General features: G+C 43.8%; 1 protein-coding gene across 1 annotated transcript; it reads right to left on the bottom strand.

Annotated features, from left to right (window-relative positions):
- Positions 1-8,161: 8,161 nt before the first annotated feature.
- Positions 8,162-11,991, bottom strand: LOC123616367 (beta-defensin 130B-like). Its single transcript, XM_045515403.2, has 2 exons — positions 11,934-11,991; positions 8,162-8,461 (listed from the first exon to the last, which is right to left on the bottom strand). Exons 1-2 carry the CDS (start codon positions 11,989-11,991, stop codon positions 8,280-8,282), a joined length of 240 nt encoding a protein of 79 aa, XP_045371359.1. The 3' UTR covers positions 8,162-8,279.
- Between the last annotated feature and the right edge of the window lie 12,173 nt (positions 11,992-24,164).

The raw sequence follows: 24,164 nt of genomic DNA, 5'->3' as shown, positions 1-24,164 counted from the left end.
ATACTGTAGCTCTGTAGTATTGTCTGAAGTCTGGGAGGGTTATTTCTCCAGCTTCATGCTTTTTCTTCAGTGTTGCTTGGGCAATTCTGAGTCTTTTGTGATTCCATATAAATTTTAGGATTATTTGTTCTAGTTCTGTGAAAAAGGGGTATAGTGGGAAAATATATCAACATAATAAAAACTATTCATGACAAACCCACAGCCGACATAATACTCATGGGTGAAACATTGAACGCCTACCACTAAAATCTGGAACAAGACAAGGATGTCCATTCTCACCGTTTCTATTCAACATAGAATTGGAAGTCCTAGCCATAGCAATCAGACAAGAAAAAGAAAGGAGATCCAAATTGGAAGAGAAGAGGTAAAACTGTCACTATATACAGATGACATGATACTGTATATAGAAAACCCTAAAGACTCCACACAAAAACCGCTAGAGCAGATAAACAAATTTGGCAAGGTAGCAGGATACAAGATTAGTATACAGAAATCTGTTGCATTTCTTCACACTAACAATGAAATATCAGAAAGGAAAGTAAGAAAACAATCCCTTTTATAATCACATCAAAAAATAAAATCCTTAGGAATAAACTTGACCAAGGAGGTGAAAGACTTACAGGCAGAGAACTATAAAATATTGATTAAGGGAATTAAAGATGATTTTAAGAAATGGAAAGCTGTCCCAACCTCCGGGATTAGAAGAATTAATATTGTTAAAATGGCCACACTACTTAAAGCAATTCACAGACTTGATGTGATCCACAGTAAAACTACTTGTTTATTTCAGCATTGTGCATGGTGCTGATAGTTGCTTTAAAGTATATTTTCAGCAAGGCATATGCACACATATTATTTATTCATATGCATAAATGGAAAATCTTACATCTCAGTCTTTTGTTGTTGTTGTTAAAACAGTTTCTTTTGCATTTCAGTCTCTCTTAGATTAATACTCCGTCTTTAAGAGTTCTTGCCCTGCCCCTGCTGTTCCCCAGAATTGTAACTTCTGTTTGCGAGTGGAGGGGCGTGGTGATGATCTTTTGTTATTGGAAGCGAGGAAAACATGGAAATTACATTTATGTTGATACACTATATAACGCAATCATTTTCAGAATTATCATACAATTTAGTCAAATAAAATTTTACATTTTACATTGTCTTATGTAATAATGTTTTTGACATGCAGGTGTTTCATGTGATCTTGTTGTAAACTCTTTTATAATTTCTTTGACACATTTTAAATCATCTAAGGAAACAGTGTTCCATGGAAAAATACACAGAGCAGTGTGGAACTGGCAATGAACTAAGATTCCTTTGGGCAACGGGATCTGATGCTAATGGGGCCAGAAGTTGGTTAGGCACTGAAAAAGATGGAGAAGCAAAAACTGGAGGGAAATGATATGGAAGAATGAAAAAGGTTAACAAGTACGCTGGAGTGTCGAAGAAGTACTTTCCTAGGCTGCGTGCCCGTGAAGTTAAAGCACACCATTCTAAAGGGCAGTTCTGGGAGTGGGCAGATGGCTCAGACCTGTTCGGGGTTTTCCTGGGAGAGCTGTAACGCTCTTGAGGCATTTGTCCTCTTCTGCTCCTTCTGGTTCTCATCACTGTGTCAGAACCTGCAGCAGAGTTTTTCAGCCTGAGCACTGTTGACACTTAGGGCCAGATAATTCTCCGTCTTGAATGTCATTCCTGTCCATTGTCTGAATAAACCCAGGGGACAGTTTGAGTTGTCTGGACGTGTCTGGAACAGAGCCAGACAGGATTCCTTGTCAGTCAGTAGCAGGGCCCATGTTTTACACTTTGGACCCTAAGAGGGGATGATGCAGACTTTTCTGCACGGCTGGACCTCCTCCAGATTTTTATCTGCCCCTGTGTTGGTGCCAAGGCCTCAGAGGTACAGGAAAGTTGTGGGGGTGGAAACTGTGGTTACTCTGGAAGGCCATGTATCTGGGTGGAGAAATCTAGCAAATTCTTGTAAGTGAATTCGATCATGACCTTCAAGCTTGATGAAAAGAACACACAGGCTATTAGAAGGCAGATAAAGGGAGCAGTACAAGCAGAAGACAGCAACAGAATTGATATTTGGGTTTTAAAATTTTTATTTTAAGTCAGACTTACACACAGTAGAATTTTATTCAGTAAAATGTAGTGTACATTTCTGAGTTTTGAAAAATGCATGTAGTTGTATAATCAGTGCCGCAATCCCTGTGCAGAGCAGCTCTGTTACCTGCAGGTTCCCCCCCAACCCTTTTGCCGTCAGCGTCTCCCATTCCCAGCCCCTCATCACCGCTTACCTTTCTGTCCCTATAGTTTGCCTTTCCTTCTTCCTTATCTGTTGCTTCTTAAGTCAGCTTTGGTGCTTTGTTGCTTTCAAAGAATTCGCCCATTTTCATTGACCTGCTGAATTTATGGACATAAAGTTATCCCTAATAATGCCTGGTTGTTCACCTGATATCTATGGGATCTGATATGTGACTGAATTAAGCCAAACTTCAACTAAAACCAAACACAACTGGGCCGTCAGTTAAAATGCCAAAAGTCAGTTTATTATTATTCTCAATTAACAGAGAAAATATAACACTGATGTTAATTTGTTTTTAATAAGTTCAATGTAAACGGAAAATTGGTATTGTTTGAATTTTCTCAGGGAACTACAAACCATTTTCAACTTGAAAGTTAAGAATGGTTTTTACATTTTTTTTAGTGTGATAAATCAAACAAACAAAAAAAACCCCAAAAAACATTCAAGATTCATGACAGAGGGTGTATATGACTGACAAAGCCTAAAATATTTATCAACTGACTTTTTACAGGAAAAATTTTCCAAGCCCAGCACCCATTAAGCATTCAACAATAATTTACTGTAATCATAATGTTTATTATATATATTTTGTATATATTAAAGTATATCAAAAGGTTTGAGAAATCTTGAATTAATTCAATTCCAGGCTTTTAATAAGCTGATTTTTATAGTGAATGTCCAAGAGTTTGGATTTTGGCATCATGGATTCTCAAATGTGTATAACCGTAATCTATGTTTTATGGCCTGCTGATTAACTCTCCTGCAGCAGTAATACTTCTCAGAAAAAACTTAGGAAATTCTGTTGAAAACTTTAGCCAGGAATGTAAACAGTACAGTAAGAGTGATCAACCATGAAGATAATTCACCAAAACTCTCCCAGCAACTATCAGGACACCTAATGGTGAGGGCCCGGCAGGCCCCTGGGCCGAGGATCCCAGCCCCGCCGCACTCAGCATTCGCTGGAGAACTTCACTCTGTGCAAAACACATGGTGTTGCTTGTGAAATTTTCTCTGCCAGTGAGAGCACAGTTCTTAACAGCGTCAGAGAGAGTCTCCTTTCTGTCCAGGCCAAAGCCGGTAGGAAGTGACCATGAGACTCAGTCTCCAGTGGTCTTCTGTTATTCTCCAGTCAGTCACTGGGAGACTCCCTCTGCTGGCTTGGGCCACCTTCCTATGGGGTCTGCTTCCAGCCTCATTTTCCTGCAGCAAATCAGTAAGAGCCTTCTCTGAGTCATTAGTGAGGTGCAGATGGAAAGTTCTCATGGAGCATCGACAGCAGTGGGACAACCCGAAAATCATGGCCTTATCCATCGAGACAGCAGTTTGTAATAGCTCACAGGATGGCAAGCTGCAGATAGAAGCTGCCAGTAAGCCCCGATTCCTGTCCTCAAGAGGCTCATAATCTGGGGTGAATAGCAGACATTTTAATAAGTACCTGAAGTTCTGGTTTGGAAACCGTGTGACCAGGTCCCCATGGGCTCCTTAGTCATTTCCAAGGGTGCCATGAAATATTTAAAAATTCAAAGGACAGGCAGATGTTGAACATTTCTATAGACTCAGCAAAAACTACTAGCTCAACGTGCTTTGCCGTTTCACCATTAGACCTGCTACCTTCCTTCCAGGGACATCAGACCTTGCTCAGCTGAGATAAATCAAGAACCACCAAGGAAATCAGTGCAGAGCAGAAAATGAGGGTGGCAGTGTCCAACCTGATTCCAAGATTTGAGAAGTCATTCAGTGCCAAGTAAGCACACACCTGCCATTAGTCAGTAATTGGATTATTTAAAAGTTGAAAAGTGTTAATTTTTCTTTTGATTTGTGTGTATTATTTTTCACATGGTTACTCTGTTGTCATAGGGCTCAGGTACTTAAGTTACTTAGACCTAGTAACCAAAACTGTGAGGCATTTCTTTCGGTCCGGGTGCCATGAAAATAATTATGAGGCACTAGAGCTCCGTGAATTGAGACATTTCTGAACTGCAGCAGAATGAGTGAATATTTCCGTGGAGGGATAGTCACGTCTGTTAGAGTCACAAAGGAGAGAGGGATTGATCTGGCTGGTGAGATGGGTTTGGAGGGCCCCGGGGGAGGCTAAGGAGAGGTGAGACAACTGGACGATCCGGTGAGGGACGTGTGGGGTCTCACCAGGTGGAAAGTTAAGGAGTGGTAAGAGAAGGTGACTCACTACACTCTGTTGGCAATCATGCCACTTTTGGCCTTTAGTTGGTTTTACCAAAGCATCATTTCTTTGATTCAGTTATTCTCTGAATGTGATGCTTCATTTCCAAGTGTGGCTGACCCTTTCCAGAGTCATCATCCCCCACTCTCCCCAGATGCCTCCCGATACCACGCACCAGCACTAAGATGGACAAGTGTCTTCATTCCCTTGAAAGGCACCCCCAGCCAAATTATTTTTGAGTCTTTTGACTGGTCCCCACAAACCTTCCGTTGTCTTGGTGGCTTGATGGCAGGTGGGGCTGAGAAGCAGTGTCATGAACCTGATTCACAGCCAAAGAGGAGTTATTTAAAGGTCCTCTTGCCTCCCAGAGCTATTCAGATTCTAAAACACAGCTGAATTTCTAATCTATGGTATTTCATTCTCTGCGGAGAAAGCCAGGCTGAGAGGAGGGTTCGTTTTTGTCGGAGATTGTTCAGCTTACTCCCACAGAGGGTCACCTCTGCCCTGGACACTGTATCCTTTTAACCAGCAGAGTTGGGTGAGAGTGACCCTCGTCGCCGTCTTCGGAAGGTATCCTACAGGCAGCCAAGGAGTAAAACGTCTCCAGAGGACTCACAGGGAGCTTGTAGCTTGTGATTCTTCTAACTCTAAAATGTTTCCTCAGTGTGTGATAGCATACTTACCCTGAGTGAGTTTGGTTGTGGAAACCCACGTGCTACATTGTGATTCTCGGGGCCTGTTCCTAAGGAGCTCTTCTATTCCGAAGAAGAATGAAGTAACAGCCGCAGGGATTGAACGGCGGGTTCTAGGATGACACTGGCAAGTGACCAGAGTTCTTGCTTGGCGTTCCCACAGTGCCCTCTCCCTCTTTCCTCTCCACTCCTGAGGATGGTGGGGGGCTGAGTATCGCTCTTGGGATAAATGCAAACACTTGCCCGAGGGCTTGTCATACACAAATTCATTTCATCCTCGCAGCGATCGGTGAAGTGAATATTATGGTCATCCTCATTTTCCAGACTGGGATACTGAGGCACGAAAGGGTCACACCCCTGGCAGGTCTAACAGAGCTGAAATTCGAACATGGGCTGTCTGGTCTGAAGCCCACATATGTCGTCACCTTGTCTCTCTGCCCCCGCCCAGAACCTGAAAGCTACGCTGTGCTGTATAAGCCACTAGTCGCATGTGGCTGTTTAAATTAAAATTAATTAAAAATAAAATGAAACTTCCTTTTCTCAGGCGTACTAGCCACATTTTAAATGTTCGATACCAGACGTGGCCAGTGGCTAGCATGATGGGCGACGCGGAAGTAGGGACTCTCCACTGCTGTAGAAGGCTTTATGGGACGTCGTTGCTCCAGAGTCTACAGTCGAGGCCTTCCCATTTAAACTGGCTGTTATTCTGTAATACTCCTTCCAACACTTACTAAATAACGCATAAGCTAACTGCCAGCTTAAAATAGACCAACGTATTCGTGAAGGGTAATTACCTATTATGTTCCTTCTTCCAGAAAACATACCTGAGTTGTGATGCAAATTTTAATGCCCTCCCCCTAGTGTAACTAATGGAGATTGCCTCCTGCTCTGCTTGTGTACCTGGCCAGGCCTGCAGGTGGACCGTGTTGTGGTGGTCTGTTACTGCTCAGGGGGGCAATCCGACATTTCAAGTGATGGCCCGGCTAGGTCTCACCTAGACAAAGACACACACCTTCATGTCAGTGCTTTTGAATTGAAAAATAAGAGACACTTTGAAGTGTTATCAATGTTCCAGTTAATATTTTATGGATAAAACACACTAGCTTCACTTATGGCTTATTTCATTGCAGTTATATTTTTCTATGGTTAATTATTTCAAATTGTATTTTGCATATGTGTCTAGGTTTGAAACCAATAGTTCTTATGTGCATTGGTGTGTCTATGTCTAGAACAGCTTAAGTAATAAATTTAGAAGCCTAATGGAAGACTGAAATCTCTATACAATCTCAAAGTCAGAAAGAAGGGAAAAGAACTGAGGCTTTGGGAGAAATCGTTTCTCAGAGATGCTAACCAAACTTCACACTTATTAATAAATTAATTGTTATTAATAAATAACAATTCCAACTCTCTCTATCACTCTAAAAAAGTCCTTCCCTTGATATCATTATTTTAATATATCATTAGAAGAGATTGTCTAATGCTAATGAAACATCGGTATTTAAGCTTCATTATCAATCCTGATGAAAATTTCTTTTAAATATTTTCCTAATTTGCTTATTTAATTTCAGCTTTCATAGGAAGTCATGAGACATACTTATTAAACAAACAAAGCTTTCGGTGTCAGAAAACAATGGTATTCATAGTAAAAATGTAAACTTTTACTAGAATTGGCTGTGGTTTCTTCTGAAATACCAAGCAGTTGTCTTCCCACACATTCTTTTAATACAAAAATCTATTTTGTTCCATTTTATTTATTTTAAACTGGTAATCTGCACATCTTATAATAAGGTTATCTGACCAAGTACAATGATTTATTTCCTTATGGTATTTTAGCAACAAGCGAACAGTAATAATATCAGTGGCCACCTTTTCTGGGCTTCAGCATGTGTGTACCAGGTGCTTTGTGTACACGATCTCATTCGGTCCTTACAACAAGCCCAGTAGTTAGTTTTTTTATTTCACTCATTTATTGGAGAAGAATTTTAAGGCAAATGAAGGTAAATAAATAGTTCAAAGTCACATGACTGGTAAGCAAAGCAACTACAGTTTGACCTTAACCATGACTCCCTCAGGAGCTGCACTCATGAACACCGTTGCGAGACTGTGTGATGTACTGGATGTGCAGATATGAACAGAGGTGGTTTTTGTCCTCAAGACGTGTATTGTCTTGTGGACAGCTGATACCCATATCAACACCAGGAGCATGAATCCTACGAGTATTAGAAGGTGGGATAACCTGCCTTCTTCTGATTCATTGACCGTAGGCTTTATAGTTGAGGAAACAAATACCTTGAATTTTGTTTATGGGCCAATTTGGCCTCCTTCAAAAGATTTTTTCCATCCTTGTGGAAGTCATGCCATATGACTTTCTTGCCCTTTAATTTTCTTGGCCATAAAGTAGATATTACCCAGAATTATTATTCTGGTGGAAATTATTCCAGCTAGAAAGTGGAATTATCTCATGGTGAATTTGGAAAGAACTACCAGAGCATGTTGAGTCCTTGGCTCTCTGTCTTCCACCAGTGAGCCTCCTTGCAGGAAGCCATCCCGCCAGGGCTAAGGTGGAATAGAGCAAGGCCAGCCTCAGCTAGTGTCGGCAGGACTGGGTGGGTAGTGAGCCTCGTGCTCAGGTGCAGTGGTAGCAGAACCACGGGAGGAGCAGACCTTAACTCGTGTCTCCCAAGTAGGTCTCTCTTACTAATGAAAGTGCCTTTTGTTCAGAGGCAGTTGAGGAAGAAGGTTGATATTCCCCTTTAAATAGTCAAACACTGCTTACTGCCATTTCATGCCCTTATTATTATTCTCATGTTTTAAAATTTTATCCTTATCTTTTTTTAAGAAAGGCATTTTATTTAAACATCTTAGGGGACAAAACTCATCTGTTATTTAATTTAGTCTTGTGGTTCTTAGGAGGCTGGCATGTGCATCAAGAAGAAAACTCCCAGGGATGAGGATGTGAGGACATTTATTTCCAGCTGAGGGGGAAAAACAAGCTGAAGAGGGGTCAGTATAATTTACCCACAGGCTCTGGAGTTCTGAGGTGAACAAGAGTCTGTGAAATTCATCCGTGTGTTCTGAAGTTTGTATGGCTTACAGTTTGCTGTCATCAAGGAGATTTTGATTTGGGAACTGGCGTTGGGTAGGGAAAAAATGTCCACCACTTTCTGCAACACTTTTTTTCATCATTACATATACCAAGGGTGTCTTCTGTGGTGTCACATCCTCCATCACTGCAAAACCCTCTCAAAAAAAGACATTGTTTCTCCCCTGGAATAAGGCCAGTCCTTGCTGCACAGAAAGAGATTGGAAAACATCATTAATTCACCATCGAATTATTAGTAATGTACATAAAGCAATAAATTTACAGAAGAATGGCTTTGAGATAGAATAAATGAATCACTTATGCAAAAGAAGCAGCTTTTTGGAGGAGAGGTGCTAAGAGTGTGGGACTATGCACATCTTAGGGAGGGCAGGCTGATTTCTAGAAGCTTTTAGAGAGTTGTCCTTATTGGAGGCACTGCCTGTTGAAACGTGTGGGGCGGTCTGTTGTCACCATGACTGGGGAGATGTCCTTGGTATTCGTGGGTAAGGCTCAGGGTTGTTAAATTTCTCACCTGGTGAATTGTCTTGGCCCAAATGCCAATAACACCTTCACTAAGAAAGACTTGCAAAGGAAGCATCCATCCTTCTGTCCCCTGATCTCTGTTTCTAGGGGTTTGACTGTTTCAGGTACTCAAGTAAGTGGAGTCACGCAGCCTTTACCTTCTTTGACTGGCTTGTTTCACTTAACATCACGTCCTCCAGACTCGTCCTCCAGGTTAGCGCTGAAGCAGTTTGTTGTGCACACTGTCTACCTGTCCCACATCTGTCATCGTGGACCCTGGTGCTTTCTGCCTGTGAATTACGCATCCTTCCAACGTTCGGCGATACCTTTTCCTCACCACCTTTGCTGGCCCTGTCTCGCACTTTGGTATCCTGCTTTAATGGAGTGTGAGTCATGGTGCCTAGAGTAGGAACTCCCTTTGGGACGCTAATGCAGAGGATGGCAGAGACTTGGGACAGGACACATTTTCAAGTCCAAGCATGATTATGACTTAGTTCACGTAGAGCCAGATCTGACTTAGCTATGACCTTTGGATCACAGAAATGACCAGATTGAAAAGTTAGGCACTTTGACTTCCTCATTTCTCATGATCGTTATTTCTGCCCTCCCTCTGTTTCCACACGGTTGCTGGTGGCTTCTCGGGCTTAATTCCATGCGTTTACCTCAAAAGATGATTATTTCCAGATTAGAAAAGAAAGAAGCTACTCTAAACTTGAAACTCCTTCTTTGGTGGAACCAGGAAGAGAGACTCTGAAGGAAAAATAGTAGAAGTAGTGAAACAAAGGGAAAGACCTGTCAGGCTCGTAGGCTGCCTAGATCCTACAGAGAATCCTGCTTTCAGCATAAACCAAACCCCACTGGGTGCTCAAGATCCTAGTCGTTACCACTTTCCAGTGTAAAGTTTGCTAGCCTTGCCCCCTGCAGACTTAGCATTGGTGCCAAACAATTTACTTTGGCATAATTCCCTGAAATGCATGGCACATTTTCTCGTATAAACTACTGCTCTCACATGGTAGCCTTCTTGCAGTTCCTTCAGCACACTGGTTTCTTTTGAATCAGGAACATTGCGTTGGCTGCTTCCTTTGCCAGGAGTGTTGAGGGCTACTTGTAAGGGATTCACTGAGTAACACTTAGCTTTCAGTTTTTGGCTCAGAAGGCATACCTCAAGGAACTCTTCTCTGATGTTGCAAACTGACAATGACCACATGCTTTGGACACTCATAATAATCTGTTCCTTTTCACTGTACTCATTAAAATTCATAATTATATACTGATTTGTAGTCATTTGACTAACACTGTCTTCGACACTGTGGGAAGACCCTCCTTTTATTTCCCGTTATATCTTGGGCATCTCATGCAGTCCATGTAAAGTAGCAGGTACTCAGTAAGCATTTGTCACCATTGAACGCAGTGAAGTATCCATTGACCCCACACACATTTTCTGTCTCTTATTCCTTCTAAACTTCACTGGCTTCAGCCTGTTTTTGACTATCTGGCCCCCTCTCTTGGATGTGCCATTGCATTCGTGGGAGTCCAGTCTTGTCGTTCCTGTGTTAACGTCTCTTACTCTTCAGCCTAGGTCTCCAGGACTCCTGTTTTCCCATCAGTTGTTTCTGGCCTTCGCTCTGGGACAACCTTTCTTCTCAAATTGTTTCCAACCCTAAGACTGAACCGCGGCTCCATCACTTCCCCCACCATAATGCTGGGTTTCAGCTAGGTCCTTACTTCCAGGAGAACAGTCCCCCCTTAGCCTTGAACAAAAACAAAACAAAACAAAACAAAACAGGCCCGTAACCTGGGGTATGACTTCCAGTGGAGACAGTCATTTATGTTGAGTTGAATTTAGCATAGGTGTTGGAGGGCAAGCATGAGCAAAAAGAAAAATTCACTCATCAACTGTGCAGACATAGTTATCTTGAGGCAAGTGCTGTCAGCTGTCTGAGAAGTCATGGCAATTACAAGGTTTTAAGGAACACAGATCAGAAAAATTTAAAGGCTAGCATCAGTAGTAATGCCAGAATATGAGGCTGATTTGACATGCCTACCTGAAACACTGAGGAAGGACAGTGCAGAGGTAAGTGAATTAACATGTTTCAAGGACAATGTAACTTCCCAAAGAAGAAACTTAAAAAATCTCCTAGGGATCTTCAATGTCAAATTAGGGTATTTTGAGGTATAAAGCCTGACAGAAATCAGGGTTACCGTTCTATGGGCACACTCACACCTGTAGATCAGTGGAGATAACACTGACCCAGATTCAAAATACTTGGTTCTACCTACAGTGTTGGCACCACCTGTGTGACCCTAGGGAAGTCATATTCTTTCTGTGGACATGGATTCTCTTATCTGTAAAAAAATCAAAGAATTAACCTTTAAGTTGCCTTCTAATTTTTAGTCACTAAAATCATATAATTTTACATTAGCTGTCACTGCAGTTGTGTCCCCCCCGGGCTGTGTCTTCTGACAGAACTGACAGCCAAATGAGAATTACATGAACTCCTTCAAGAGGGACAACTACAAGTCGGGCAGATCTCAAGGTATCCATAGATTAGACAAAGATCAAGCAAGTGAGTGTGTTGGATTGTATTTGAAAGAATCTTGTAGATGAATCAAAGAAGAGAGTTACTCAGACTTAATCTATGTTCAATGAACACATTATGCCTTCCCCAAATTTCCTGCTGCCTACTGGTTTTTAATAACTTGATACAATCGGTTTTTGTTGAGCTCCATTTTATGAGCCTAACTTCTATCCTTCACAAATATTTAGCACCAAATGACTCTACATTGCTCCCTTCCGCTAACCGGGTGTGCCACGGTAGCGGCCGCTATCGCTCTCCTTTTCGGAGACTGGGGCCCTCGTGGAAGCTACTTGCCTCATACCCTGAGCTGCAAGTCACATGTCAGAGCTTCTCCACTTCCACCTCTACCTGAGCTCCTTTTTCTAATCGTGGAGCTCTTGGATCTCATTTTCCGTTGATGGAAATCCTTGTCCTGCTTCACAGTTTTGGCCTCATCAGTTCTGAGACGGATGATCATGTTGGATTTCTGTGTCCCTAAGGGTGTGCACTAGACCCTGAGTTAAGGTGGCCACAGTATAATTGAGCATCCCAGGAGGTCTCCTGAGAAACCTGTCTCTACAGTCGTTCATCATCTTACCTTCTGGGATTATAATGAAAGAGAGGAGGAGAACAGAAAGGAGTGAGCGGAGTCTCATGGTTGAACGCCCAGTACAGAAGTGCGTGATGAGGAGCAGCAGGACACAGGGCCTTTTATTTACTTCTAGGGACTGAGGTTCCTTGTGGTCAGTGAAGCTTAACGAGGAAGAAAATAAAACAGCTTCCGCTGGAATATGTCCAAAGCCTAGAGTCTTTAAATTTGATGACAAATTAACCTAGTCATTGGAAACCAAATGGCTAATCCTTTACTTTTTCTATGGGCTCTCAAAGTTCCCAGACGTCAGTATCTTTGGCCAATCTTTTGAAGGAGCCAAGAAGTGAGGTCACTGAGGGCAAAGTTCTACTTACCCAAGTCCTCTGGATTACAAGGGAATTCGTCCACATGAGGGGTAAAATAACTGCCCAAGGACCATTTCTAAAAGAAAAAACAAGATGTTATATTTTAAGTTATTCCTTAAAAAGAGAGGCTAGCATCACATATGGACTATGTTCTTAATAGCCTCTGTAAGGTTAAATACGCTTAGTTCACTGAAATACACTGAAAACTAAAAGTTCCTCATCTGTTCTCAATCCTTTGTACAACTGTCCCATATGACCAGTTTGGTGAGATTAGAAGAGTTAAATAAAGAGAACACTGTTTCCCCAATAGCCGTCCATTGTCAAAAGGCTATGTATGTCTACAGCTTAGAGAGACCCCTCACCTTTCCCCTACCCTCCCGTATAGAAGCAAAGCTCTGAACGCCTAAGAATATGCCATTGGCCAAGAATCACTTGACCCAAACCAATTTATCTAAAACTAACTCAGCCACTGATCAATGGCTTAACGACATATTTATCTAAATTCATTTGTCTTTTTCATTTATAAACGTTCATCTACGTGGTATCAGCTTTTGGGGGGAAACGCTTTAGATACTTTTATGTTTTCTATGATGATGACTTTTGATCATTTACATGTTTATTATCTGATGTGTTTGTTTATTTTATCTATTTTATAGAATTGAGATACAGTTGACAAATAACACTGTGTAACTGCAAGGTGCACAACATGTTGATTTGATACATTTGTGTATTGCAATACAATTGCCACCACAGGGTTAGCTAACACTTCTGTTAGGTCACATGATTTAATTTCTTTCTAATGGTGGGAGCAATTAAGATCTAATTTCTTAGGACTTTAACATTTGTAATACAGTGTTGTTGACTGTAATTGCTGCCGTGCGTTAGATCTCCAGAACTTACTTAGCTACTAGCTGTGGTTTGTACTCTTAAGAACATCTCTTCAACTGATTACCCCAGCCTGTGGTAATCACCATTCTACTCTCTATTCTTACGAGTTTGGCTTTTTTACATTCCACATAAAAGTGATACACAATATTTGTTTTTCTCTGTCTGACTTACCTCATTTGGCATAATGCCCCCAAGGTATATCCATGTTGTTGTAAATGGCAGGATTTCAGTTTTTTCGTGGCTGAGTAATAGTTTATTATATGTATATATTATATGTGTGTTTATTTATATACCATATCTTCTTTATCCATTACTCCATTGATTGATGGACACTTGGGTTGTTGTGTCTTGACTATTGTCAATAATGCTGGAGTGGACATGCCGATTTGCCTTTGTGATTCTGATTTCATTTCCTTTGTATATATACCCAGAAGTGAGATTGCTGGATCATATAGTAGTTCTATTTTTCCTTTTTTGAGGAACCTCCACACTGTTTTCTGTAATGGCTGAACCATTTTACATTCTACCAGCAGTACACAAAGGTTCCTTTTTCTCCACATCCTTGTCGACATTTGTCATCTCTTGTCTTCTTTTTAAAAAAAATTTTTTTTTAATTGAAGTATTGTCAGTTTACAATGTGTCAATTTCTGGTGTACAGAATAATGGTTCAGTCATACATATACATACGTTCTTCTTCATTATAGGTTACTTCAAGGTATTGAATATAGTTCCCTGTGCTGTACAGAACTTGTTGTGTATGCATTTTATACATAGTAGTTAGTACCTATAAATCTTAAACTCCCAATTTATCCCTTTCCACCCCCTTTCCTCCCTGGTAACCATAAGTTTGTTTTCTATGTCTCTGAGTCTGTTTCTGTTTTATAAATAAGTTCATTTGTGTCTTTTTTTTTTTAGCTTCCACATATGAATGATATCATATGGTATTTTTCTTTCTCTTTCTGGCTGATTTCACTTAGAATGACGATCTCCAGATCCACCCATGTTGCTGCAAATAGCATTATTTTGTTCTTTTTATGGCTGAGTAGTATTCCATTGTATAAAAATATCACATCTTCTTTATCCAGTCATCTGATGATGGACATTTAGGTTGTTTCCATGTCTTGGCTATTTTAAATAATGCTGCTATGAACACTGGGGTGCATGTATCTTTTCAAATTAGAGCTCCCTCCTGGTATATGTATGCCCAGCAGTGGGATTGCTGGATCATATGGAAAGTCTATTTTTAGTTTTTTGAGAACTCTCCATACTGTTTTCTGTAATGGCTGCACCGAACTGCATTCCCACCAACAGTGTAAGAGGTTCCCTTTCCCCCACAGCCTTTCCAGCAGTAATCGCTTGTGGGCTTTTTAAGGATAGCCATTCTGAAAATAAACTCAAAATGGCTTAAAGACTTAAATGTAAGATGAGATGCTATAAACCTCCTAGAAGAAATCAGAGACAAAACATTCTCTGACAGAAATCTTAGCGATGTTCTGCTAGGGCAGTCTACCCAGGCAATAGAAATAAAAGCAAAAATAAACAAATGGGACCTAATTAAACTTATAAGCTTTTGCACAGCAAAGGAAATCATAAGCAAAACAGAAAAAACAACCACTGGAGAACCGTATGTCCACGAGGCTCTCTTGGTCTGGAGCTGAGATGGCGTGGGGCAATAAGGTCAAAGTGTAACAATTCCTTTACCCGTCTAATGCCATCCTTCTCAGTGTTTGCAGTCCAGAGAATTTCTTCAGACTCAACCCCTGTTCTAGGATTTTTCACAATGGTGTCTTATCTATGGATAGTTGCTAGTTTGTTTCCTTGTGAGGGAGACTGAAGTCAGGAACAACTGACTTGATGACCAAAAATAGGATATTGAAGTCAGCCCTCCAAAGAGAAAGCAGGACTAACTGTCCAGTGGAAAAATGGCTCCTGAAGGCATTTCAGAAACCGTAGGCCATCCCTCCAATCACTTTGCATCCCGGAGTGCAGAGGCCTGGGGGCAGGATGATTTCAAGAGAAAGGCTGCCTGCTGCCTGGTTCCAGCTCAGATTACGGGCTGTCTCCCCGCACATGTGCTCCTCAGCAGCAGCAGGTGCCACTCCAGCAGGCCTTGCGGCGGTGAAAGCTGTGCCCAGCAGCGTGGTGGGCGCGTGGCTGTCTCCGCCTAGACCTCGTGCATGCCCTGCAGAGCCACGGTCCCAGGCAGAGAACTACTGCTGCCACCACCGACAGCTCCCCTAGGGCAGTGCCTAGTGGAGGTGTGGGAGCAGGGTGCCCTCAGACTCCAGGCCAGTGGAGCCCCTGGCGTGGAATTATAGGTCAAGAGAACCACAGGTGTGCCACCACAATCCATAGGAACCTGGCCTGGGCTACACCCAGGAAATTGGGGGGTGGGCGGTGCCAAGGCTGCTTGGAGCCTTGAGGGCATCATCCCTGCCCAGAGTGTGTCTGGAATGTAACACCGGCGCCCCAGCCTCTGGACCAGACTCCAGACTTTCATAAAGGTCTCTTCATCCGTGGGTGGTTGTTAAATCAGCCTTTGCGTGAGAAGAGGAGGTCTGAGACCTTCTGTTGTGCAGTTTCACTTCCAGGAATATTCATAATGGTTCCCTCTATTCAGATACTCCTATTCTGGCATTTAAAGTCTGAAGAAAAGAATTGGAAGTATGAAACACACACAGATACACAGTCTCTCCCATGGACGTTAGTCAGCATGTTGAATTACTAAACCAAGTGTGGCGTGTCCAACTGTCAGAATATGCAGGCAGAAAGTCAAAGCCTTGTGTAGATTAAGTATCAGAAGGATATTTTGATTAAAAAAAGATGTTTAAAAAGGGAAGAGACAAGACTTTATTTCTGTACATGATGAACTAAAAGATAGTTGTAGGGAGACAGACAGAAGTAAGAAGATCATCTTACAGCGGGAAAGAGAAAAACGAGAAAAACTATGAAGAATACAGCAGTGTTCCCAGAGGCTTTTGGGACACACCATGAGGTTACTTCTTCTAGGCACCGCGGGGTCTGCTCCTCTGGTTTGGATGTCACTTTGTGATGTGGCCAAAGCCTGCTGTTCTTTCAGGCTTTTACGATCTTTCCTATGTATCTGCAAGGGTTTTGCCTTTCTCTTACAGTCCTCCTCCCACCCCAGAACTATGATTTCCATCTCATTAGGATAACAGTCAGAGTTCTTTCCTTAGTTATTTAAGACATCGCGGTTCCAGGATAAATCAGGAAAACAGGTAGAACCACCGGCTAATTCCAAATTGCAGAGAACAGGTACAGTGCTGTCTTAACTGAATTAAGCCAGACTGAGGGCCTCTTCTGTACTGTTAGACTGAGGAGCAGTCACAGGGAGTCAGCTTAAGCCAAGGTGCAAGTGTTGTGCATGCAAGTTTTGCAGAATCCAGGTGTAGATCAGCAGTATAGGGCTAGATTAACTTAGTAGAAAGTCTCAGTTCATCACCTGTGTCTAAAAAGGACATAGTCTTTGTACACTAAATGACACCCAGGAGTGGCACTCACCCACATTCTCCCCAGAATGTGAAGAGGGAGTAGGGAAAGAGAAATTAAGGCAAGCCCCCAGTCTCCCTCATCATCCCCACACTTGGCTCTGGCCTACGGTCACCTCCACTGTTTTAAGGTCACTTTTGCCCCGAATCTAGTAAAGACTGTGCCATTTATTGTGGAAAATCTTCATACTCTGAGAATTAAACAAATAAAAGACTTCATAAACATTGCATCATAGGAAGAAAGGAGTCTTCACTAGCAAACCACAGTTCCTTAATCGTCGAAGTTTTGTACGTGACTGAAAACTAAAAGCCCTTCTGAGAACTCCCTGGAGGTGTGCAGTTGAGCTCAAGCCCTCGTGGCCTTCAGGAAAGGGCAGTGAGGCGTTACAGCCCTGGGAAGGAGGGTGACGTTGCAGTCAGAAGTCACGGAGCATCAAAAACCTACCTGAAATGGGCACTGAAGGCACACTCTCGAAAGAGATCACTCTATTTTTTACAATAAAATGTTTAGGTTTTATAAAGGGGAGTTATTTGTCGAGAAGAGTATTGAGAATCGCTAAATGGTCACAGTGTTTCTTCACAGCAGTAAACCAGCAAAATATTCTTTTTGTTAATTGATGCTTTCTCTGTTCAGGTACTTACACATTCCTGCTGGTCTTCAGCCCCTCACTCTGCCTCCCTTTCATTTTCATCTCTTTGCAGTGGTCCGCCGTACAGTTACAGCCCTGACGGATCATCCCAAATTATTTCCTCTTGTCAGATTCCAATTTTCTACCTTCCCCTCCTTACATCTCCTCCCACCCCTGACATGTTCTGTATTTCCTCTGTGTTTTGCCTTTGCATTTCCTTTGTACTGTCTGTGTGTCTATTAACTTATGTTGGGCATAATTATATCTTCATTTTTGCAGCTATGGCTAATTTTTTAATCTTTCTGTGACAAATGTAAAAAATGGGCTTATTACATAAATGGGCTTTCTTACTTTTAAAGAGACTGTTTGGATCTCAAAATGAATCACCAAGAAGTAGTATCTGGGTAGAATTAAAATCAGTATTTATTTATTCTTATTGACAAGGGATAATAGAAGTTGATGACACTGGCAGTGTTTAACATGTATAATCTAATGTTTTTAGATACAAAGAACTTCCCTTTTGATGCATTGCCTAGTTTTGTTTTATTTTATGCTTGGTTTCTTCATATTCTGAATAGATAGCGGGTGTTGGAATTGACAAAAGAATCCTCTGCACGTGACAGCATCTCCACCTTCTTTTGCAGCCACCAATTATACCCTCTGTTGTTTTGCAGAGGTCTCTTCTGCAAATTCCACCCAGCTGGACACAGTGGAATCATACCACTCCTTGCTGCAGAAGAGTCAGTAAAATCATTAGTGCATGAAGGGAATGCAAATATGTAGATTTAAGTGTGAGGATAGGGGGGTGCTAGGATGAGCATTTCTGCGTGGAGGAAAGAAGCTGGAAAATGGGTCTATTCAGTTGCTCCATCATTTTCACTGACTTTCCTTTTCCCCAACAGCCCAAATGTTATCAAACTTTCTCCTTCCTTTTCTTACATCTTTTTGGCATTTCTAATTTAAGCTTCAAAAATAACTGGTAAAAATTAAAAGAAACAAGAAACAAGAAATCAAATTAAAAAAATAAGTTTAATAAACATCAAAGTGAAACAACAAGGGGACGGAAAAAATACAAGTTCTACGTGCACCAGTGTCTTTATTATTTTATTCCTAGTATGGATCTTCAACTAATATTTGCCAAGTGTCTTCTATTCCACCAGGCACTTTTCTTTGTACTAGTAACAAAGCAGTGAAATGGGAGAAATGATTCTTATTCTCCCAGAACTTATATTCAGTGAGGAAAATAGCCATGCTTTAGTTTTTCACTTATTTTGATATAATCTTTTGTCCTATGTTTGTCTCATCCCATAAAATGTTAGGACCCTTGTGAGCAGTCACATGGCTTACTTGTGCTTTAGATCTAGAGCTCTGGACAAGTGCCTGGAAGATGACGTATGTCGGATAGAAGATGACTAATAACTTTATTTAAAACAGAATAAACAGATATTTTCAAATGACCATTCAGGGTTGAGAAGTTAGAGGCAAAACTACAAACTGGCAGCCTATTCCACAGATAACTCAGAACAAGGGATCAAAGTGGAAGACGAGGACATTGAAGCAAAGAAAGGAACAGGTGGGCTGTGAGAGCTGGAGCCACCAGAGGGGAAGAAGCATGTGGACCACCCGAGTCTCAGAGCTCCTCCCTGGCCAGGGGGCATGATGACTGGAGCCCCCCATGGGAGCCTGACTGTTGTCAGTGGCCACTCCCATCAGGAGGAAGTGAATCCACACCGCTTGGCTCAGCCTGTGCTTAGAGCTGTCAGTGAATTTAGTAGAGGATAAAAAACAGCAACACATCAGCAACGTAGAGGCTTCATATTGGAAGCGCCATTAAAGCAGGAGATTCTTCTTCTCTGTTTTAGTCCGAGTCTTAGACAGTCTTAGTTGAGACCACACTGCCCAGTGTGAAGTTTAGAGCAGAGCCTGACAGCTAGCATATTCTCAACAAATCCTTCTTTTATGAAGAAAGAGAATATTTCCAAGTGCACACATCAAGATGGTTTTGTCTAATATGTGTCTTCTTAATGTGTTTGGTCCCACTGATACCAGCTAGTCCAGCATGACCTGCAAACTGTTTGAACTCTTTCTACGTGATTGACGGTGAGCCTCTGCAGCCCCGACTTGTGACCTCCACACACAGGCATGAATCCTTAATTGTGGAATGTGAAGTGATTCTGTGGACCTCTGACATCTCGTCTAAAAACAATGACTTTGAACCTGGTAACTTTTCATGACAGTCATAGTAGCACTAAGGGTTTATGATCGTAGAGTGTCACCTTGTGTGCTGCTGTCTCTCTTTCCCAGCCCAGTTGTCCCCTTCCTACAGAAGCCGTGCGTTACTGTTCCAGCGTGGGATTGCCTCCCAGCATCCTCACCTGGTGGGACGCGGTTTCTGTCGGGGCACCTGTTCTCCGTGACTGCTGTTCAGCACGAGGATCCCTTCCTGGAATGTGGGCCAGCCCTTGGTTTTCTCAGTCACGCCTCCCTGGGGGCCGTGATTCTCTTTCTGAAACCCTGTTCTGGGTCTGTGTCGTTCACACAGAGCGGCCCAGAGGCCAGTTTGGATGAGGCCTCAGTTCCGATACAGTTATGAATGCTTCTTTCCCCTTCCACGAGTGTCTCGTTTGGATAAAAGCAGATGCTCACCCTGCTTCTACAACTGTGGGCAGGCCTCTCCTGTGATGAGAGTTGTGCTCATTATGCTGATTTCTCAACCCGTTCGGGAGACAAATGCCCGTGTGACCGAGTTCCCCAAGTCACACCCTTGGCGCTGATTCCTCTCTGCTGACCTGCTGAGTAGCTGTAGTGACAGGTGCTGGCGTAACCCAGCCCTTCCAGCTCCATCTGCCTGCAGGTGAGTCGCTGGCCTCACTCGGGCGTCGCAACGTGCACAGTAAGGGTGAAGCAGAACGTGACCTCGGCGGAGGCGGTTTGGCTAACGGCAGAGGAATGTTCTTTCCTGTCTTCCCTCGTTGCAATCCTACTGCAGCTCTTGGTATTCGGTTTATGAATCCATGAGACTGATTCTAGGGTCCTGTCTGAGCTGCCCGACAGCCTTGTGAACTGCAGACCCACATGATCAGCCACCACCTTACCTGGGGATAAGAGAGTCATCAAGAGGAGAGCGGAGAGCAGCACGTGGAGTCTCGTGGATGAGCAGCAGGTGAACGGGAGAGGCATCAGCATGACTGCAGCCCGGGGTCTCCGAACATGGCTGGTCCGTGGCCTTTTATGATGCTCCCTGGGCCTGCGGTTTGTTCATGGTTAGTAGAGCCTAACAAAAGAGTATAACTCAGCCTTCCACAGGAAATCTCCAGGGACAAAGTACACAGTGCGGTGGCAACTCACTGGATGAGAAAGCAGAAGTCAGTGCCATGCATTTCCCACAGGTTCAGGACATCCTCGTTATCAGCTGTGTTCCCTAATGGAAAGGCCCGTGTGGCAGGGGACTGATGACTGGAGCAGTTAGCCAGTGAACACCTGAAGCCTGTGCTCAAGTGCATGCGTGAGCCAGTGAGCTCGGAAGCGGATTCCTCCCACCCCCCCACAGCCCCGCCTTCAGATGAATCTGTCTGTCTGTCTGTCTGTCTGTCTGTCTATCCCTACTGGTAATAAACATAATGAGGAATTGAGCAGAAGCAATGACAGGGTTTCATTACAGATCCTCCCTCAAGTCATCAGGAGCTACACAATCACAAGGGGAGAAAGCAAACAGATACCCATGTAGGGTTTTTGTTCATTTATTTGTTTCATCTCATTCTTTATCCAAAGCTTCAGATAATGGTTTACGGCCATCTGATTGTGAGATACGAGTTCAGAAGGAGAAGCCAGCCCACCACTTGTTTGGATGTGAACATAGATGAGTCTGCTGCATCTGCTGATTCACTTGCAGGTGTGCCCTGTCACTTTTGGTTAATGCCTCCCTCCCCCAAGCCAAGGGTGGCCTGCCTCATTGCCCTCCTGGCAACAGCAACCTTCACTCGGAGGGGCAGGGGGGCTCGGCCAAGACGGTGGAGTAGCAGGACTCCTAGTTCACCCTCTCCCACGAACAGAGCAAAATCTGCACCCATATTCAGAGAAAATCACAGAATATCTACTGAACTTTGGCAGAATATCTGTTACATCAGTAATACTTCACTAAATTGGTGAGAAAAAGAAAAGAAAAAGGAAATCATTGGGGGACCTGTCCCCCAGGGAGGGGGCAACTAAGGATGACAAGTGCCCTCGCTCTGGGAGGCCCCGTCTCCAGCAGGGAGGTCAGCTGGGGCCAAAAGGGAGCTTCAGAGGCTTGGAGGAGAAGTGGTAGCCACCTGGCAGACAGAATTGAGAAGAACCAGCACAGAGGGTCCCTGCCGTACCTCACCCGCGATGGGAGCCAGCAGGGCGGCCCGGGACTGGCTGCCGGAGCTCATGCTTTGCAGCAGAGCCTGGGGAGAGGACAAGGGCCGCCTGTATAGAGACAGCCTCCAGTGGCTGGAGTGTGGTGCAGCCTGAGGCTCGGAGAAAGCACAGATCAGCCTGGGTTCCTCTACGGAGAGCAGCCCTGCTGGTACGGGTGGGAGGAGTGGCTCAGCACAGTGAGGCCAGAGCAGCTGCGTCCACCAGCCCAGAGAGCGCTGCTCGTTACCGTTGTCGGCTCATGTTCTCGGGAGAGGAGAGGCAGGGCTCTGACAGCCTGCTCTCGTGGGACGCAGTCACCGGTGCAGAGCTCCCAGACGGAGGTGCGGCTGACACCTGAATCCATACCCAGGGGTCCCTCATCCTCGCCAGTGGAACTAAGATTTGATTATAGCCGCAGGCAGCAGGGGTGGATTTGCTCCACTGGTGCCTTGTTGACCTGCACCTCAGGTCCCGCATTAACAGCAAGCCCGTGTACCATACGCAGACGTGGGGCTGCGGTCTGGGCTGACCCTGTGCAGGTGGTGGATCCAGCTGTGTGACTGCTTGCACACTGCAGTGGGTCCTAGTGCCTGACATCGGCACATCTGCACTGGTGGCCCTGCGGGCACAGACCCTGGGGACACCAGAGCAGGTTACCGACATTCCCAAGGGCAGCGTCAACAAAGTGTGCTTGGCTGCCCACATAACAAGTGACAGACAGCACCCCAGAGGGCACTTTCCGGTGGACGTCTGCTGTGGAGGAGTGCTCAGCGCTCCCCATCCAGGGAAGCGGTCCTGTCCCACCTACCACACCCTGCAGCTCAGAAACGGGTCTGGAAGCATCTGTTCCAACAACAGGGGAGCAGGTCCGGCACCTGCCCAGCCTGTGACAGCAACAGCACAAAGAGGAAGTGCTGCCCAGCAGCCAGGGCAGCCTGTTCACTGCACCAAGCACCCCGCGTCGGGGTGGCAGCCAGCACACAGGGAGGGAGGGCGTGGCACCCACCCATGCTAAAGACAGCCCTCGACACAAAATTATTAGACATGCACAGTCTGCACGGGCACGCTCCCACTTGAAAAGAGGGAAATTGGAACAAAGTGATGTTGGGAAAAGTGATGCTGCAGTGGACACAATGTTTTAAAGTTTGAATAGTCAAATGTTTTTGACATGCAGGTGTTTCATGTGATCTTGTTGTAAACTCTTTTATAATTTCTTTGACACATTTTAAATCATCTAAGGAAACAGTGTTCCATGGAAAAATACACAGAGCAGTGTGGAACTGGCAATGAACTAAGATTCCTTTGGGCAACGGGATCTGATGCTAATGGGGCCAGAAGTTGGTTAGGCACTGAAAAAGATGGAGAAGCAAAAACTGGAGGGAAATGATATGGAAGAATGAAAAAGGTTAACAAGTACGCTGGAGTGTCGAAGAAGTACTTTCCTAGGCTGCGTGCCCGTGAAGTTAAAGCACACCATTCTAAAGGGCAGTTCTGGGAGTGGGCAGATGGCTCAGACCTGTTCGGGGTTTTCCTGGGAGAGCTGTAACGCTCTTGAGGCATTTGTCCTCTTCTGCTCCTTCTGGTTCTCATCACTGTGTCAGAACCTGCAGCAGAGTTTTTCAGCCTGAGCACTGTTGACACTTAGGGCCAGATAATTCTCCGTCTTGAATGTCATTCCTGTCCATTGTCTGAATAAACCCAGGGGACAGTTTGAGTTGTCTGGACGTGTCTGGAACAGAGCCAGACAGGATTCCTTGTCAGTCAGTAGCAGGGCCCATGTTTTACACTTTGGACCCTAAGAGGGGATGATGCAGACTTTTCTGCACGGCTGGACCTCCTCCAGATTTTTATCTGCCCCTGTGTTGGTGCCAAGGCCTCAGAGGTACAGGAAAGTTGTGGGGGTGGAAACTGTGGTTACTCTGGAAGGCCATGTATCTGGGTGGAGAAATCTAGCAAATTCTTGTAAGTGAATTCGATCATGACCTTCAAGCTTGATGAAAAGAACACACAGGCTATTAGAAGGCAGATAAAGGGAGCAGTACAAGCAGAAGACAGCAACAGAATTGATATTTGGGTTTTAAAATTTTTATTTTAAGTCAGACTTACACACAGTAGAATTTTATTCAGTAAAATGTAGTGTACATTTCTGAGTTTTGAAAAATGCATGTAGTTGTATAATCAGTGCCGCAATCCCTGTGCAGAGCAGCTCTGTTACCTGCAGGTTCCCCCCCAACCCTTTTGCCGTCAGCGTCTCCCATTCCCAGCCCCTCATCACCGCTTACCTTTCTGTCCCTATAGTTTACCTTTCCTTCTTCCTTATCTGTTGCTTCTTAAGTCAGCTTTGGTGCTTTGTTGCTTTCAAAGAATTCGCCCATTTTCATTGGCCTGTTGGATTCATGGACATAAAGTTATCCCTGACAGTGCCTGGGTGTCCACCTGTGGGACCTGAGGTGCTTTCTTTCACTG

The sequence above is a fragment of the Camelus bactrianus genome, chromosome 26 (genome assembly GCF_048773025.1).
Source record: "Camelus bactrianus isolate YW-2024 breed Bactrian camel chromosome 26, ASM4877302v1, whole genome shotgun sequence".
Taxonomy (NCBI): domain Eukaryota; kingdom Metazoa; phylum Chordata; class Mammalia; order Artiodactyla; family Camelidae; genus Camelus; species Camelus bactrianus.
The sequence above is the reverse complement of the archived record's forward strand: the minus strand, read 5'-3'. Positions and strand labels throughout refer to the sequence as shown.